This window comes from Manis pentadactyla, chromosome 13, assembly GCF_030020395.1.
Source record: "Manis pentadactyla isolate mManPen7 chromosome 13, mManPen7.hap1, whole genome shotgun sequence".
NCBI lineage: Eukaryota > Metazoa > Chordata > Mammalia > Pholidota > Manidae > Manis > Manis pentadactyla.
The window spans coordinates 16432603-16448778 of NC_080031.1; the positions used below are offsets into that span (position 1 = coordinate 16432603).

General features: G+C 43.5%; 1 protein-coding gene and 1 non-coding gene across 2 annotated transcripts in view; both read left to right on the plus strand.

Moving 5' to 3' along the window:
- The first annotated feature begins 903 nt into the window (after positions 1-903).
- NTM (neurotrimin) overlaps positions 904-16176 on the plus strand; it is a 913692-nt gene continuing 898419 nt past the window's right edge. Inside the window, exon 1 of the mRNA XM_036930127.2 lies at positions 904-1215. Coding sequence (XP_036786022.1) covers positions 1134-1215 — 82 coding nt within the window. The 5' untranslated portion in view covers positions 904-1133. The remainder of the gene's footprint in view (positions 1216-16176) is intronic.
- Positions 14925-15052, plus strand: LOC118934680 (U6atac minor spliceosomal RNA). Its single transcript, XR_005033548.1, has one exon. It is a non-coding gene; the product is annotated as a U6atac minor spliceosomal RNA (small nuclear RNA).

Consider the following 16176-nt stretch of genomic DNA (forward strand, 5'->3'; position numbering starts at 1 on the left):
TCTGATTTTTATTTTTACCCATCACCAAGGAGATGAATGTCTGCAACTCTCTGAGGATACTTTATAACCACACGCAAAGTCTACACTCAGAAAGTCCTTCAGCATTTCTAACTTAAATCTGTCTTGCTGCAGTTTAAACTACAAGCACTTACATTATGACTTTTAGGGACTGTAGTTTGACTGAGGCATGTAGAATAAACTCATTCCTTGTTCTCTTTTGGGGAAGTTTCTTCATATTCAGACTACAGTTCTTCTCAAATCTCAGAAACCTCATTCTTTTTCATAGTATCATATACACATGGATGACGTTAGGAAATAAATTAAATGAATGAAAAATAGGAGTAACACAGGTTTTCTGGGACAGGAGTGACAGGAGAAGAAAATAGAAAGTTATTTATTATTTTCAAAGTCAACTAAGTAAGAGGTTGATTGGGGAAAGGTGCAAGATAAGAGACAGAGAGAAAGAAATCTGTCACTGAATAATATTTTCATCAGAGAGGAAAATAGGTACCAACAAATGCAATTCGACTCATCTTTGCAAGCTTCACGAGCATGAAAATGTCCCTTTAAAATTTCCTGTAAGCCATTGCTGGCTATGGGATTTTTCCAATGCAAAGGGAATTTGAGTTCAGGAGGCCAGAGAATGCCAGAAGGAAAGGGATTTTTTGACGCTTGGAGCTCTGAGACTGTCAGTTTAAAAAATGAAAGTAATATAGAAGGGGCAAAGTGACATTTATCATTCCATCTCTCCAGGCTCCTGTCTCTTTAATCAGCTAGCCTGATTTGCCCAGTAAATGATTCCTGAGTGTGTGTGTGTGTGTGTGTGTGTGTGTGTGTGCCTGTGCGCGTGTGTGTTGTAGCTCTGTCAATCCTTGGATTAGAACCAATGATTGCAGCTTGTAGGAGGGCTGTCCAGGGCCAGATTGTACGATGTGTCTCAGTGCCAGAGTATGAGTAGAGATAATTACTGAGAAGTCACACTCTCTCACACCTCGGCTTTCTTGTGTCCTTCAGCAAAACAGTGGATTTAAATTTCCTTCCAGAAGCTTGAGAGCAACGCAATCTGTCAGGAAAGAAAGAAAGAAAAAAACGAATCTGACAAGAAAGAAGAAAAAGAAGAAGAAGAAAAAATCATGAAAACCATCCAGGCAAAAATGCACAATTCTATCTCTTGGGCAATCTTCACGGGGCTGGCTGCTCTGTTTCTCTTTCAAGGTAAGAGCTTGCTATTGATTTGCCTACGGTAGACCCAGGAATTGTACAGCGTACTTGATATGATTCGCAGGCTCCCCGAGTCGGCTCTGCTGCGCGGTTTGCAGGTGGAGGAGAGACCGTTTAAACAGCATGGCTGGGACTTCATTCTCCCTACCAGGCTGTGAGAATATTGATTTGATTCTGGCTGCTGCTGGAATGGGGGAATGTATATGCATAAGTAAAATGTGTTTAGTGCTCCTGTTAGGTATGTGGCTATGTGTTGTTTCCCTGGTTTTATGTACATTCTTGCACATATACACAACAGAGCACACATGGAAGCAGGGGAAAATTACAGATTGGGAGGGCAGTGGGGTGGCTAATGTGTTGCTTATGTTACTGGGAAGAAAATTGCAGGAAGAAACTTTAAATATGAGCCAGTAAACTTGCAAAGCTTCTAAAAGGAGTAAACTGGAAAAACGCAGGCTAGAAACAATCAGGTAACTGCATCCTGTAAGGTTTGGGTCAGCTATTCAGCTTGAAGGAATGAATCAATTTGCAGCAGCGCTGGGCAATTTTATCAGCTCTGAATGTGTTTGGGGGTGTGTTTGTGGCGGGGGCAGTGGGGAGCATAACCAGCAGATAAAAGGCAGTGGGAACATGGATGCACAGGGCTCTGAAATTTAGGAAAGACTTTCTAAGTTGAAAGGGAGAGAAGCAGTAAGAGTCTGATCCTAATTTTCTGCCTGTTTCTCTGTGGTAAGTCCAGTGCCGGGGCCGCAGTTGAGGGCCGGGCTGGCTCCCTGGCTGGCTGTGCACTTTGATGTGGGCAGTGCAGTGCTGGGGTGCATTTGGACTTTGCTTTCGCCTTGAGTCTATTTGCTGCATCGTGTGGCCCCACACTCTGTCCCAGCCCCCATGTGCCAGTAGCAGCATAATCCTCTAACATGCTTGCTCACCACCTTGTCCTTCCAGGGTGTCTGGCTTGCCTCTTTCATATTAGAGATACCTGAACTCATAGGGGTTGAGGCAGACAGAGAAACTTTCCTGGGTGGTTCAGCACATCAGATCTGCTCTCTGTGTCACTGCATTCCCAGAGGAAAGTTTTGTCTCATGGGGTTATAAAGGATGGAGGGGTCCTACCCTTCTGTTCGCTTCTCCTTCTGCAATGTGGAGTTCTCACGGTCTCACAGTCCCACCCCTGGTCCTGCTGACCCCTCTCTGAGGGTAGGCTTTGGGGACTGCCTCTGTTCCTGGACATAGGGTACAGTGGCTGCCCTGCAGACCCACACAAGGTGGGCAGAGAGACAGGCTGGGAACAATCAAGCACCTGTGTACCCTTGGCGGGGGTCAAGGAGGAAGGCAAGGGGTGCTGGAGAGGTCTGGGTCGGGTGACAAGGAAGTCCTGGCGGTGGGGGATATCCTTGACATCGCCTGCTGCATCCCGACTCAGAGGGGTACTGGCCTCAAGATCTCTCTCCTCTCCCCGAGGGGCACTGGTGGGTGTAAGAGTGAAGAAGCCAACTCGGAGGCATCCTTGACTGCTTCTTCTTACGTAATATGGAGCAGCAGCTTGTGCGTGTGTGTGTGTGTGTGTGTGCGGGGGTATGTGCGCACCCCTGCTTGTTCTGGGTGCACAGGGGTTCACCCAGTGAGGTCAGGGCCCTAAGACTGGCAGTGGGGAAACTAGTTCAGGGCCAGAAGCCTGCAGGGAAATGGCTTCTATCATCTCACAACGAATGAGAACTAACTGAGCAAGAGGTGGAGTGAAGGGTCAGAGGAAGGGAAAGGGAACGCCCCGTGTCCTCAATAATTCCCCTGTCCCGAGGTAGAGGTCTCTACAACATCAAACTGGAGACAATGGCCAAACTGCCACCATCAACAGCCCCCTTGGCAGCACGCCAGGAGCCCCGGGGCCATACTAAATTTACATATAAATTAGCATACGTGATTTTTTTTTTCATCAGAAATAAATGCAGGGAAGCATAATATTTGCTCACACTTTGAATCAATGCTGAATAGATGAGTAGAAAGTAGTGGTGCAAAATTCTCCAGGGCGAAATCTGATTTTGTAATCTTGTTCCTGTCTTGGGGTAGGGATGGAAGCTACCGGACTACCTCAGATGTCCTCACATTCCACCAAATCCTGACTTTCTTAAGGAGAAGAATGGTCTTATTTGTGCTACTCAGCTCCAGCCAGCTCTGAATAGGTTTTGATGTGTCATAATAAAACAGGCTGCCCAGTTTTAAGGCAGAATGACCCCCAAAGGCCCCCCATTCCGCATTCCAGTTGGACCAGCCAAGGTGATGTCTGTTTTCTTTCTCAGGGGATGGAAGCCAGAATCTGCCAGCTATCTCTTATCAAACTTACAGAATTACTGAGACACCGCAGGTCTTGCCTGCAATAATCCAACCCTATTGCATTGACCCAGTGGGACTAGTTAGGATGCAGTACACATCCCAGAGCAATTTTTTTCTTCTTCTCTGTTTTGGTTTTAAGCTGGATTTTCCTAGAGCTGCTACTTTCTTGGTTTCTTACCTCTTAAAAAGGTGTCCGGTGGTGCAAGCGGCAGGTCATGGACCCCTCCCTGACCTGCTCCTCCCCACAACCCAACCAGCAAGCATGATCCAGCTTAGAGGGGAGGGAATTTCCGAGGGACTCAGCACTGATTAGTGATGGGTGGGAGGGAGGGGGTGATTAGTACCCAGGGCGCAGGCCCTAAGTAGCAGAAGGTTGATTAACTGGCAGCTCCTCTTTCCTGAGTGTGGGTGAGGAGCTGGATTAGCTGCTGTCCTTTTCAGCGCACCACCCACCTTCTGCCATTGAGAGGCCCTGAAAGGAATGGCTGGTTGTGCTGCAGCGTTTTTCTTTCTAGAAACCCGACCATTTCTCCTTCGAAGGATTAATGCTCCCTTTAACACCTTCCAATGAGCTTGGCGGGATTCCTGTCTTGCTTTCCTATTTTCCTCTCATCTCCTCATTCCCTGCATCAACTTGTCTGCTCACTTGAGACACACACAGGGCAGAGTGGAAGGGAACATAGACCAAACTAACTTCCCTTGCCTTCTGTCAATGTGGATGACATGGGCACTGTTCAGCTGGGCAGACTGGCCAAGCTCCTGCCACTCACAGTGAACATGTGGGTGCCAGCAGCAGCCTGAGTTGGGCAGTGCTCCTGAATGTGAGGGCAGATGAGACCATAACAATGTTTACTGGCAAAGTGAAAAATCAGTTTGGGATGATGGACCCCTGAGCCTGATGCAAGCATTGTGGACTCTTGGAAGCATGGCCAAAAAAAAGGCAGAGGAAAGGGATGCGGTAGCTTCACAAAGTGGACTCTGGCTGCTATGCTTGGAGCTGCCAGCTCGGGGCAGGTTATAGGAAAGCTGTGGACAGCACAGCTCAGGCAGCTCACCTCCATCCTGAGAACCACATGATGGTCCTCTATGCATTTGATCAAGGGTGAGTCTCTGCAGTGACCAGCAGGCCTTGCTGCATGAAGGCCATTCTTGGGGTTGTAGCTTTAATTTCCAGGGGCACAGCCTAGTCTCAGTGCTGGTTCTTCCTTGTTGGCACTTTCAAAGTCAAGTATAAGCCAAAGAACCCCTTCTTGATCAGCCTCGAGGCCTATCCCCTGCCTGTTGCTGATTCTCAGTAAGCCTCTGCTGTGGTGCTGATATCAAGGAGCATTCAGCTGTGTCCTTGAAGGATCTCTCCTGGTTCCCCGCTGAGGTGCTCCCATCTTCTGTCAATGGGACTATCTTCTGGAAGGCTCTGTCCTCTCCGTGCATATAGTCTGGCTGCCCTGAGATTCAGTGACCCAAGCTGGTACTGGGTACCTGCATAGATGGGCCAGACAAACCCACATTGACCTTGGTTTATCCCTTGAGATGCAGTGAGCTCTCTCAGTATTCTAAGAACCGGCAACATTTCTGAATCAATATGGGACACATGATCCCGACATGTGCAGGAAACACATGCTGGAAAGATCTGCAGTGCTCTGGGCTGCCTACTCATGGTGGAAACCCTTTGGAAAGGACTATCAGTAGAGTCTGGGATGTGGCTCCGCTCCAGGATTTTTTGGTTTTGTAGCTTGTGGTTCGCTCTTGCCCACCAACTAGAATGCTAAAGATGCAAAGAATATTTGCTTTATATCTAACCTTAGCAGAGGTCCTACTGACTCTTCGAAAACTCTAAAGGGTATGACTCCCAGATTTGAGGCCAGTTCTGGTGGCCTGAGCGTAGCTCAGTGAGGAACATGTATATCTGAGCTCAAAGTTCTCTGTTTTCTGTAGGGGAAAATCTTTCTCTCTGTGAGCCTGTCTCTCCACCTGCCTGCCAGGCTGGGGAGCATCTCCCCTGGGTGTTATAAGGACTCATTAATGCTTGTAACACTCCAAACATGTGGTGCTAAGTGGAACTCCATGCTGAGATCGGTTGTATTTATGCGGTTTACTTCCTTTCTGCTCTACTGGCTTGTTACATGTTTACTTTATGTCTACAGTCATTTGAGATTCAATAAAACAAATTAAACGTAAAAAATGAAAACATGCAAAAATAAGGAAATCGATGGCATACAGGTCGGATGGGGTGGGACGGTGCGGTTGCAGCCATCTCCGCCAGCGCCCCCTCCCACCTGGTGGTGGATGCTTCCATTGCATTAGAGTGCATTGGGGGCGGCCAGAGGGGCTTTAGGAGAAGCATGCAGGGTGCAGGCCTCCCGTCCGTCCGTGGGTGAAAGGAGCTGCTACATGGAGGTGCAATGCCTGCAGGGAGAACGGCAGAGAGGGGGAGCACGCTGAGGGACTGTAGCTGGGAGTCTGAGAGGGAGACGAGCAAAACAGCTCTAATCAGGACAGGGAAAAGCGGGGAAAAAGAGGACTCTCTCCTCTGCTTTGACTGTGATTTGGGTCAGAATGTCTGAGAGCTTTATGCTTCATTTTATGAATGTGTGTATTTATTTATGAAAACTTCTGTGTTAATCCTGTTCTGCTATCACTGCTTAAACTTAAAAGAAACATGCCATCCCCCTTCCCTCCCACTCTCTCTCTCCCCACTCCTCTCTCTTTTCCTCTCCCCTTTCCTCCGTTCCTCTTTCTGCCCTCTTTCCCCCCCATTTTCTCTTTCCCTTTTTCTTTCTTTCTTTCATTTTCCTCCTCCTCTTTGGGAAAAATAATTGATCGGTTGACAGATCTAGGTCAAGCTGGCAGGGGTTGCTCCACTTCATGCAGGCTTGCTAGGAGAAGAAGGGGAAGGTTCTGCCTTCCCAGTTCACAAGGAGCCCAGCTCGTGGCCCCATACATGGGAGGGTGACCCTGAGAGCCAGCCATCCCCAGTAAAGGTCCCCAGGATCCTATTGATTACAGGGTCCTCAGCTGTTTGGCACCCTGATATTCTAATTTACCACATCCAATTTATCTTTGCCTCTTTCCTGCATTTTGCTCTGCTCCTATGGCCCTGCTTGTTTCAATTTTCCTCATTCTTCTTTCTATTTGCTCCTCCTTTCCTCCACCTTCCAAAACCAAGAGAAATCACAGAATCTCCCCACTTAAGTTATATTAGAGGAATGGCCTTTTGTTTGTTTGCAAGAAGCAAGAGAAACCCTGCCAGAAGAGCTCTGTAAGTCATTTGCAAACTACAAAACAAACCAACAAAGATTCACATTTTCATTGCTGAGAAGAGAGTATTTCAACAGAGAATGTCAAGTTAAGAAATCAAATACTGGAAAACACATTCTTCAGCTCTGTTACTAAGGACATCTTAGGTTACTGAATTTGATTTTTTTTCTTTTCTAAGAGTATTGCCCTTCATAGTAATAAAAGACTGATCAAAAGACTGGATGGTTTGGGCTTCAATTGCTCATGCAAATTCACTCTGTAGAGGTGCTTCCTTCTCTTGGTCTTGGTGGTGCCACCAAATCTAACCCAACACAGACTGTCTAATTGTTTACTTGTTCATTGGTTTAATCACCCAGCAAGTGTTTATTGAGTGCCTATGATGATTCATGCATTATTTTGGGTGCTGGGAATACAACAGTGACTAAAACCAATGAAAGAATGAGACCAAAGACATAGAAAAATCTCCCAGTTTTGGCTTGGTTTGTCATCCTTTTTAATAACAATTGGGAGCATCAACAGGAACTCTGGTTTCTTGTGCAAATATGATGAGCGGCAAGAAAGCAACTAACTCTCCGTACTTGTATTTAGATAAGGAGCCCTGGGGGAGGATGAACAACTCCAGCTCTGGGTGAATAATGAATAAGATGTACTGCCTTCGCTACTCCAGGTCATCTCCTGCCCAAAAGGAGCTCATGGATGTTGATGTGCCCTCAGTTAGTATGCAGGTAGTGAAAACTGGTGTAAAGTCAACTGGTTTTGCAGCAATGGTCTCTGGTCATCTGAGTTATTGGTTGATTCCTGCCACCACTGCCACCCTATCTGTGGGCCTATCACCTCCTCTGTGCCCTGTTCTCTGCACTGAACTAGAGGACCAAAGCAGGTATGGGGAGAACACTTATCTAAGACCAGGAAGGGTTTGCCTTAGGCAGCTAGTCTGTATTCATATTTCAGGGTAGATCTAAGATGACCTCCCTTTTCAGAACCATCATCCCCTAACTTTGGGTTCTTGGGATAATAATAATAATAATAAATGCATCATTATTTTTCATATTCTAGCAGTATACTGTGATTAGGACACAAATCTTTCAATCTATTAACTTGTGTTGGATTATGTACCCAGAGGGAATATAGCTTCTCTTATGCTCGCACTGTGTACTGCAGCTGCCCCTGAATGCTTTCGGATGACTGCTTACCTGGCTGCATCTATTCTTTTCCAAAGCGGTGGTGGCAATTATTCTTAACTTTTCTTATGTACAAGAACAAGTAATTACCTTTCCCATGGATCCATGATACCTCCAAGTCAGTGAGACTAGAGCAATTCTCCATCTGCTGATCCAGTCTTGGAAGTCAGGAATGTCCTCAGAGCATAGGTGTGATGTGTGTTCATTTGCAATACTTATGTTCTATGTAAGTGGTTCTCAAACTCTGTGTATCATAGAATTGCCTGAGGAGTCCTATAAAAATACCAATGACTGGACCCTATCCCAGACTGATTGAACTGGATTTTTTCATGATGCCTGCCCCCTATTACACTGATTTTTTTAGAGCACCGTAAGAGGTTCTAAAATGTGGTCGGGTTTAAAGACTATACCTCTAAAGTCATCTGAAAATGTTCTGTGACCTTGGGTAAGACACATTCCCTACATGAGCTTTAGTTCCCCATCTCTAAATTCAGTTGGACTGAAAGATTTTCAAGTTTCCTTTAGTGGTCAACATTTTGCAATTCTTCAAATAGTCTTTCTGAGTATAATTCTTTAAAGGTAGTGGTGCTGGCAGAAGATATTCAGAAGCAGGCTCTGCCTTGCAGGAAAGTAAGAATCTAAACACAGTCACAGACGATGACCAAAATCAGAATGTGTGAGTGGTGTGTGTGCATACAAACACTACATACTGCATTGTATATACTGTATCGCATGTCCATATATGTACATATGCCTTTATCTATAAGGCTTCCTTCGGATGGGAGGAAAGGATTAACTTGCCAAAGCATTTCAGGTAGGGGAAATCAGGAATGATAATGACTTTTAATTAACCAATCCTATAAGAGAAATTCAGGAGCCATTTGTATGTGGGTTAGCAATGAGGTGTTAGAGCTGGATGTAGAGAGTGCTGTGCCGTGGTGAGCCTTGGACGGAGCTCCACTCAAAAGTGAGAAGATGTACGTGCTCCTCCTTTGCCTGGCCCCAAATGCCCTGCCCAGGAACCGCCTCACCAGCAGCGTTATGTTACCTCCACTGCTCCTTCTCATGGGCAGCAGGGGCTCGGTGCTGAGAGCCTCAGTGGCAGCTTTGCAGCTAGTGTGTTAGGCAGAGGCGATGCCGGCTCCATGCTCCACGCCAGGTCAGTTCCTCTGGTGCAGACTTGTCTACTTTGATGGAGTCAGCAGGTCCTGGAGGCGTTTGGGGGACAGGGTTACCATGCACATTTGTGCCAAGGGCAGTCACTGGGGAACTTGTAAAGTGTTCAAACTGATAGCTTCCCAAAGTGTTCACACTGCCGTAGCGGTGAACCCCAGAGTCAAAGCCAACCTAAACCCAGAGGGAACTGCGTGATGATCTACTTTAATCCCTCTTTCTGAGTTCTGATAGTTCAACAATACGGCTGCAGTGGTCCCTAGCTTCTATCTCCACTAAGAGGGAAATGCATCGCTGCAGGTGGTCTATTGTATCTGAACACTAGGTTTTAGGGAGACAAGAAGAAGAGGAAGACAAGGAGAATCTGTCTTCCTGTAGATTTCAGCCATTTGCTCTAGGTCTGCAGGGGCATTATAATAGTGGCTAGATTGCTGGGTTCACATCCTGGCTTTGCCACTTCCTAGTTTAAAACCTTAAGCAGTTTAATCAACCTCTGTGTGATTTTGTCCCCTCTTCAATAAAACTGAAATAATTATTGGACTTACCTTTAAGGCTGTTATGAGGATTAAATAAGTTACTGCTGATAAAGTGCTTGGAACACTGCCTAGCACATAAAAAGTTCTCAATAAATATTACCTAATAGTATTATGATTAATACTAATACTGCTACACACAGGACAAGTCTAATTTTTCAACGTGACTTTCCTTCAGATATTTTAAAACATGATTCTCTCTGCTTCTCCTTCAAATCTCCTCTCCACTAAGTTAAATATCCAAAGTCTTTTTCCTATTTTCTATATGATCACATAGGAAAAGGTGCTGATTGTCCTTATTTAAGGTTGTTCTGGTTACATCATATTATTCTTAAAGCAATCTTCTCTCAGTATACTCCGAGTGGCCCAGAATATTATAAGATATGACCTCGGCTGATTCCAAGTCCGAATAGGATGAAGTCTCAGCTATTAGGAAAGGTATAGGAAAGCCTGCAGGTCTGGCCCAGGTTTGCCAGCCTCCCCTGATCCTTTGGCCCCTCATTCCATAAACTCTTTGGGGGTTTCTGCTCTCCTTCTTCACAGAACATGTGCTAACTGCTCCCTCTGCTGAGCGCTGCCCTTGTCTACCTTGAAAACACTTGTTACAATTCAAGACAAAATTCCAGGCTCAGCTTCCTTTTGAAACCTTTCATTTCTTCCTTTATGCCTCCATTGCTCTTGTCCTTACTTCTTTTCTTAACACCCACCACACACATCGTGTGGTTACCTACTAGCATGTCTATCTCCCCTACCCATGTGATCTCCTGGAGGTCAGGGACCACCTTATGTATCTTTCCTAGCACACTTAGCATAGTACATGGCACAAATGTGACACTTGGTGTTTATGAATAGACAGAAAGGAAAGAGAGGAAGACAGGGAAAAAGGTCTGAGATTCCCTCAGGTGTTGCAGGAGCCATATAACTCTGTTGACTCATGGTGAGCTTTTGTTAAGTCACTCTGCTTTATCCTATGACTGTGTCATTCTACTATGTACACAACATCCTGACCTCAGAACCTACCCTTCCTGAAGACATCTTATTAGATTCAATTTATATCTTCTTTCTGGTAAACTCTTTTTGGGCTCTGAATCTTTAATCTCATATATTAGTAATCCCTCCTGGTAATAATCAGACGTAAGCCATATGCTATCAGCACCTAGGTAGTGGTAGATGAGCTCAGTATTCCTGGATAAACACACCCAAGATCAGAAAATAGTCTTCTTAGTGGTCAATAGATCAGATGAGTGGAGGGAGACGTGGCTATTTGAGCCTATGCTGGTATCAGGGGAGCAACAGAGACAAGGGGAGGTTTTCCTAGAGGTAACTTGACTTAGACATGAAAGATTAACTGACAGCTTTTTTTCCCCTCAATACAATTAGTGGTATATAGACACCCATAGTTGGGTAAGACGTCTTGCTAATTCTGAAAACAAGTAAGAATTTATCATTTTTATTTCTCCTTCCTTTTTCCCTAAAACCTCTTCATAGAAGGATCTAAATGTCTTATCACCATTTCTTCATTATTTTCTTACACTGCTGAAGCCTTGTCCAAAGCCACAGTAATTTAATCATTAAATCCAAAAGCTTTCTCACAGACTCCTAGAGTTGGGAGATATCTTGGCATTTGTCCAGTCTCCCATGCAAGGCAACAATCCCTCCTGAATGATGTTCACTAATTCTGGCTCAACAGTTCCAGAGATTTGCAGTGAGCAGACACTACCTGCCTGAGTGGTGGCTCCCAGTTCCGGCTGTCTATCAAAATCACCATGAGAAATATTAGAAGCCAACATCCAGGTCCTACTGACAAAAATTCTGACTGACTAGGTCAGTATAGAGCTGGGTAGTCTCTACTTCAAAATAATTACAGGTAATTCTACCTTGCAGATACAGTTGAGAGTAGCTGGTATCAGCACCCCTTTTCATAGTTGATAAACTTGTGAGAAAACACTATTCTGGCTTCCTCTGTCAATTCTAACCTTTCTCTGGATTATAAGGGGTGCTCTAAATTTGTTCAGGGAAGCAATGTGCCCATTCAAAATACTCACCTGAGATTCCCTTATGGCTGAATATGGCCGTGCAACACAATTCAGGAATGAAATCACAGTTTTACTGGGTAGGGTTTAAGGATTGCACTCAGGATGTCTCTGCCTTTTGAACCTTACCGTTCTTCCTTCTTGACTGAGAGACTGGCACACTACCTGGGGGTCCAGGAACCAGCCTGCAGGAGGAAAAGCATCATATGCCAAAAATGGCTAAGAAGGAAGCTTTTAAGTTGAACCAAATGGGCTTGGCTGTTTTGGTAAATCAAAAATAGTTGAGTATAGACAATTTTGTATGGTTCAATCTAATAAAATGATCTCAGGTTCAAGATGACAAAGCAGTTGTACCAGCTCTGAAATACTACCATATTTACCTATTTAATTTAAATTATCTATTTAATTAGGTTTCTGAATATAATCTTAATGAACCTATGTGGAGGAAAAATTTGCTTTTCCCCAACTTCTGCTAATTAGAGCTACTCAGAATGCAAGTAATATGGTGTGATCCACTTCCTAAGAGATGACCCTCATGGATCTTACTGGTCTTGACATTGTTAGTTCCTTCTCATGATTTGCATCCCGATAGTAGATCATTTATCATCCTGATCATTAACTTCTGAACATGTTCTAGTTTGATAATGATCCACTAAAATGTATTATCAGACAGACTCTTCCAGATACAGTTTGACTGGCAAAGTGGGGAATGAACTATTGCCTACCACATTTTGCCCTTTAGAGCTCTGTAGGTTTTATCTGCTATTATATTACTTAATTTTTTTTCCAGATGTAGCATTTGCTCATACTGATGATGTTTATACTTGTTCCTCAGACAAAAATGCTACAGGACCTCTCCTATTCTTACTTACATTTAATTTTCTTTGAATGTTTCTTTTAAATGCTTGAAATTTCATTGCACCTTGGGCCCATTATTTAAGTTCATTGAGATTATATTTGGATTCTGATGAGCTGTCATCATCAGCTGTGTGTCATCCTCAAATGATATAAACATGTCATCTCTGCATCATCAAGGTGAATTATTTTTTTAAAAAAAGGAACCATAATAGACCCAAGGGCACGACCAAGTTCTGACTTACATTTTTGTTTCATCCATTTCAAAACAATGTATTCAGATTCTACTGTGTGAAAGCCATAAACAACAATAAAACATATTTCTTACACTTAGTAAAGTAGATAATTCAATACAACATGGTAAGTGCTGGGATGAAAGCAAGTCAGGCTTGCTGTGGCAGCATATAGGAGATTTTTCAAGTTAGAGAAGTCTTCTAGAAGGAAGAGATCTTAAAGCTGAGAAATAAAGGTGACTGGATGTAACCAGGCAAGAGGAGAGATGAGTACTACAAGTAGAGAAAACTGCATATGCCAAAGCCTGGAGGCAGGAGAGTATTGTAGTAATTTAGGATTCCAGTGTCTAGTCTGGCTATATTGAATGTGTTTGTGTGCTTTGGGGGGAATAAGAGGGAGAAAGAGAGAGGTAGGTAGAGATGTAAGTAGAGATCAGAGCTGGAATGGCCTGATGGCTCTAATTAAAGATGTTATATTGAGGGAAGAAAATGAGTTGAACATTGCATTCTGGATAGTAACATGATAAGATTTGCAGTTGTAATTGTTAAATAACACTAGTAGGCTACTTAAAAATGTTAGAATGTTACTCTAGTTACAGTGTGAGAAATGAGTTAAAAGGGAGCAAGACTAGATAGAGGCTAGGGAGTCTCCTAGAGGGTGTGGCAGCCAATCAGGCATTAGTTAACATTGGGAATTGCAATGATGGAGAGATATTTGAGTATTCAAGAGTTATGGAGGTAGGAAGGTTATAACATGGAGAGAAAGGAGATAACAGGTGACAAAGGGAAGTGAAAGAGGACATCTAGTTTCTGGGAGGTGGTGCAGAGGTTGGCTTGAGGGAGATGGTGGTGAATGCAACTGGGGTCATGGTGGGTTTGAAGGTACCTGCTCAACACTAAGAGGGACTATCCGATAAGGGTTAGCTAGATGGATCTGGGCTCTGGAAAAATATCTGAGCTTGAGCAAAGATGGTCTTCAACACAGACAACTAATTACCTGAGAAGAGAGTAGAGAGGACATGAAATGAAATAAGCACAGACCACTGGTGCTTAAAGACTGAGAAGAGAAGAGGTCTTGCAAAGACAATTGACAAGAAGTGGCAAAACCATACAAGGAAAACTAGGAGCACATGATGCCATCGAGGTCAAATGATGTGTGTTTAGGAAACACAGAACATTAATGGTCTCAAATGCAGCTGAAGGATCAAGTAAGATTATACTTCGTGATGACCATGTCTTCTATCTCGCTGGGAGAACAGTTCTGTGGGGTAGAGCCATAGTGTGAGTCATAAAAGTGGGATGAGGATGTAGAAAATGTGGGTAGTTATTACAAAAGAATTTAAAAGAGAGCGAAAAAATAGGGTGACAAAGGGTGACTGTAGTTGGTGAGGATGTTGTTGTTTTATAAGATGGTAAAGGCCTCTGCACACTGGTGGGTACAGGTTAGAAAAGGGGGAGGATGAAAGGGAGATATAGATGATGACTGACCAAGTGAGGTCCCTTAGGGAGTATGAGAGGGTGGGAGGGATGGCAAGTCTTGAGCACAGGTAGAAGAATGAGTCTTGAAGAGGAGGAGAAAGACCAATTGCATTACTATTTAAAGGAAGGAAGGAAAATCATATATGAGAATATCCCTTATGATTGGATTCAGCAGCAAATAACAGACAGTACTCAATAAAAATGGTGTAAATAAGAAAGAAGTTCATCTCTCTGGTTATAGAAGCACTCCGCTTTGTTCACAGCTGGTGCAGTGTTCATTAAACTGAGGGACCCAGCCCTTTCTGTGGTTTGGATCTGATACACGTGGCTTCTACCCTATAGTCTAAGATGGTGGTATCTCTGTGCTGGGCAGTGGAAGAATTGTTGAATAAGGAGGGACAAAATGCACAAGTGTACTGTCTCCCAAAGCAGGTTCCTTCCTGGAAGCCCTCCCAGGGCATTCTTTTTCTTTGCCTCCCTAGGCCAGAACTTACTCACATGACCACATGCAGACAGGAGTGTGGAAGATTCATTATCTACCTCGGATAATCACATGCACAACAAATTCAGAGCGTCTATTACTATGGAAGAAGGAAGGGATGAATGTTGAGAGACAATTAGCTTTTTGTATGTCAAGAAAGGAGGGAAAGTTATCTCTCTTCTTGACAAGGTTGGAAGAAAACCCATGGGCCCATACAATATACACATGGTTAAGGCATGGCCTCATACTCTGCAGCATTTAACCATGGGTTTTCAGCATTTCTAGTCATTAGGGAAATGCAAATCCAAAACACAATGATATGCCACTTTACACCCATTAGGATGGCCATTATTAAAAAAGGAAAATAGCAAGTGTTGGTAAGGATGTGGAAAAATTGACCTGGAACCCTTGTACATTGCTTAGTACTAATGTAAAGGGGTGCAACCACTGTAGACAACAGTTTGGTGTTCCCTCAACAAACTAAAAATGGAATTACTATATGATCCAGTAATTCCACTTCTAGGTATATCCCCGCAAAAATTGAAATCAGGGTCCCAAATAAATATTTGTACACCTATGTTCATAGCAGCATTATTCACAATAGCCAAAAAGTGAACCCAAGTGTCCATCCGTGGATGAATGGATTAACAAAATGTGATACATACATACAAATATTATCCAGCCTTAATTAAATTAATGGATGAAATTCTGACACATGTTACAACATGAATGAACCTTAGAAACATTATGCTAACTAAAAGAAGTCAGGCACAAAAGGACAAATATTGTATGATTCCACTTCTGTGAGATACCTAGATTGAGCAAATTCATGGAGACAGAAAGTAGAATAGAAGTTACCAGCGGCTGGGGGGAGGAAGGAAATGGGAAGTTATTATTTAATGGATACTGGCTTTCTGTTTGAGATGATGAAAACAATGTTTTGGAGATAGATAGTGATGTTGGTTGCCCAACATTTTGAATATTTTTAATGACATGAATTATATACCTAAAAATGGTTAAAATGGTATATTTCATGTTACATATAGTTTACTCTGATAAAGAAAATGGAAAAAAAATGAGAGAGATGATTAGCTGTCCTTGGCACAGTTTGGATTCAGGTAAATGTGTGAGCTTGGTGGTAGGACATTGAAGGAATTTGCATTTGATGGCTTTAATTTTCTCTGAGCACAACTTAGGGAAGATGTGTGTTTGCATGAATGTGTATATCAGTTCACATGTATTTCCATAAATCTATAGGCTGGTTTTATCAGAAAAGAAGTGAAATCCTTACTTGTGTAATGGGCAAAAGACCTGACTAGTGATTCAGAAGGACTCTGCATAGTATATTCTCCTTTCCTCAAGGCATTCTCTTTTCTCTGCATTTTTAAGTTACAGTAT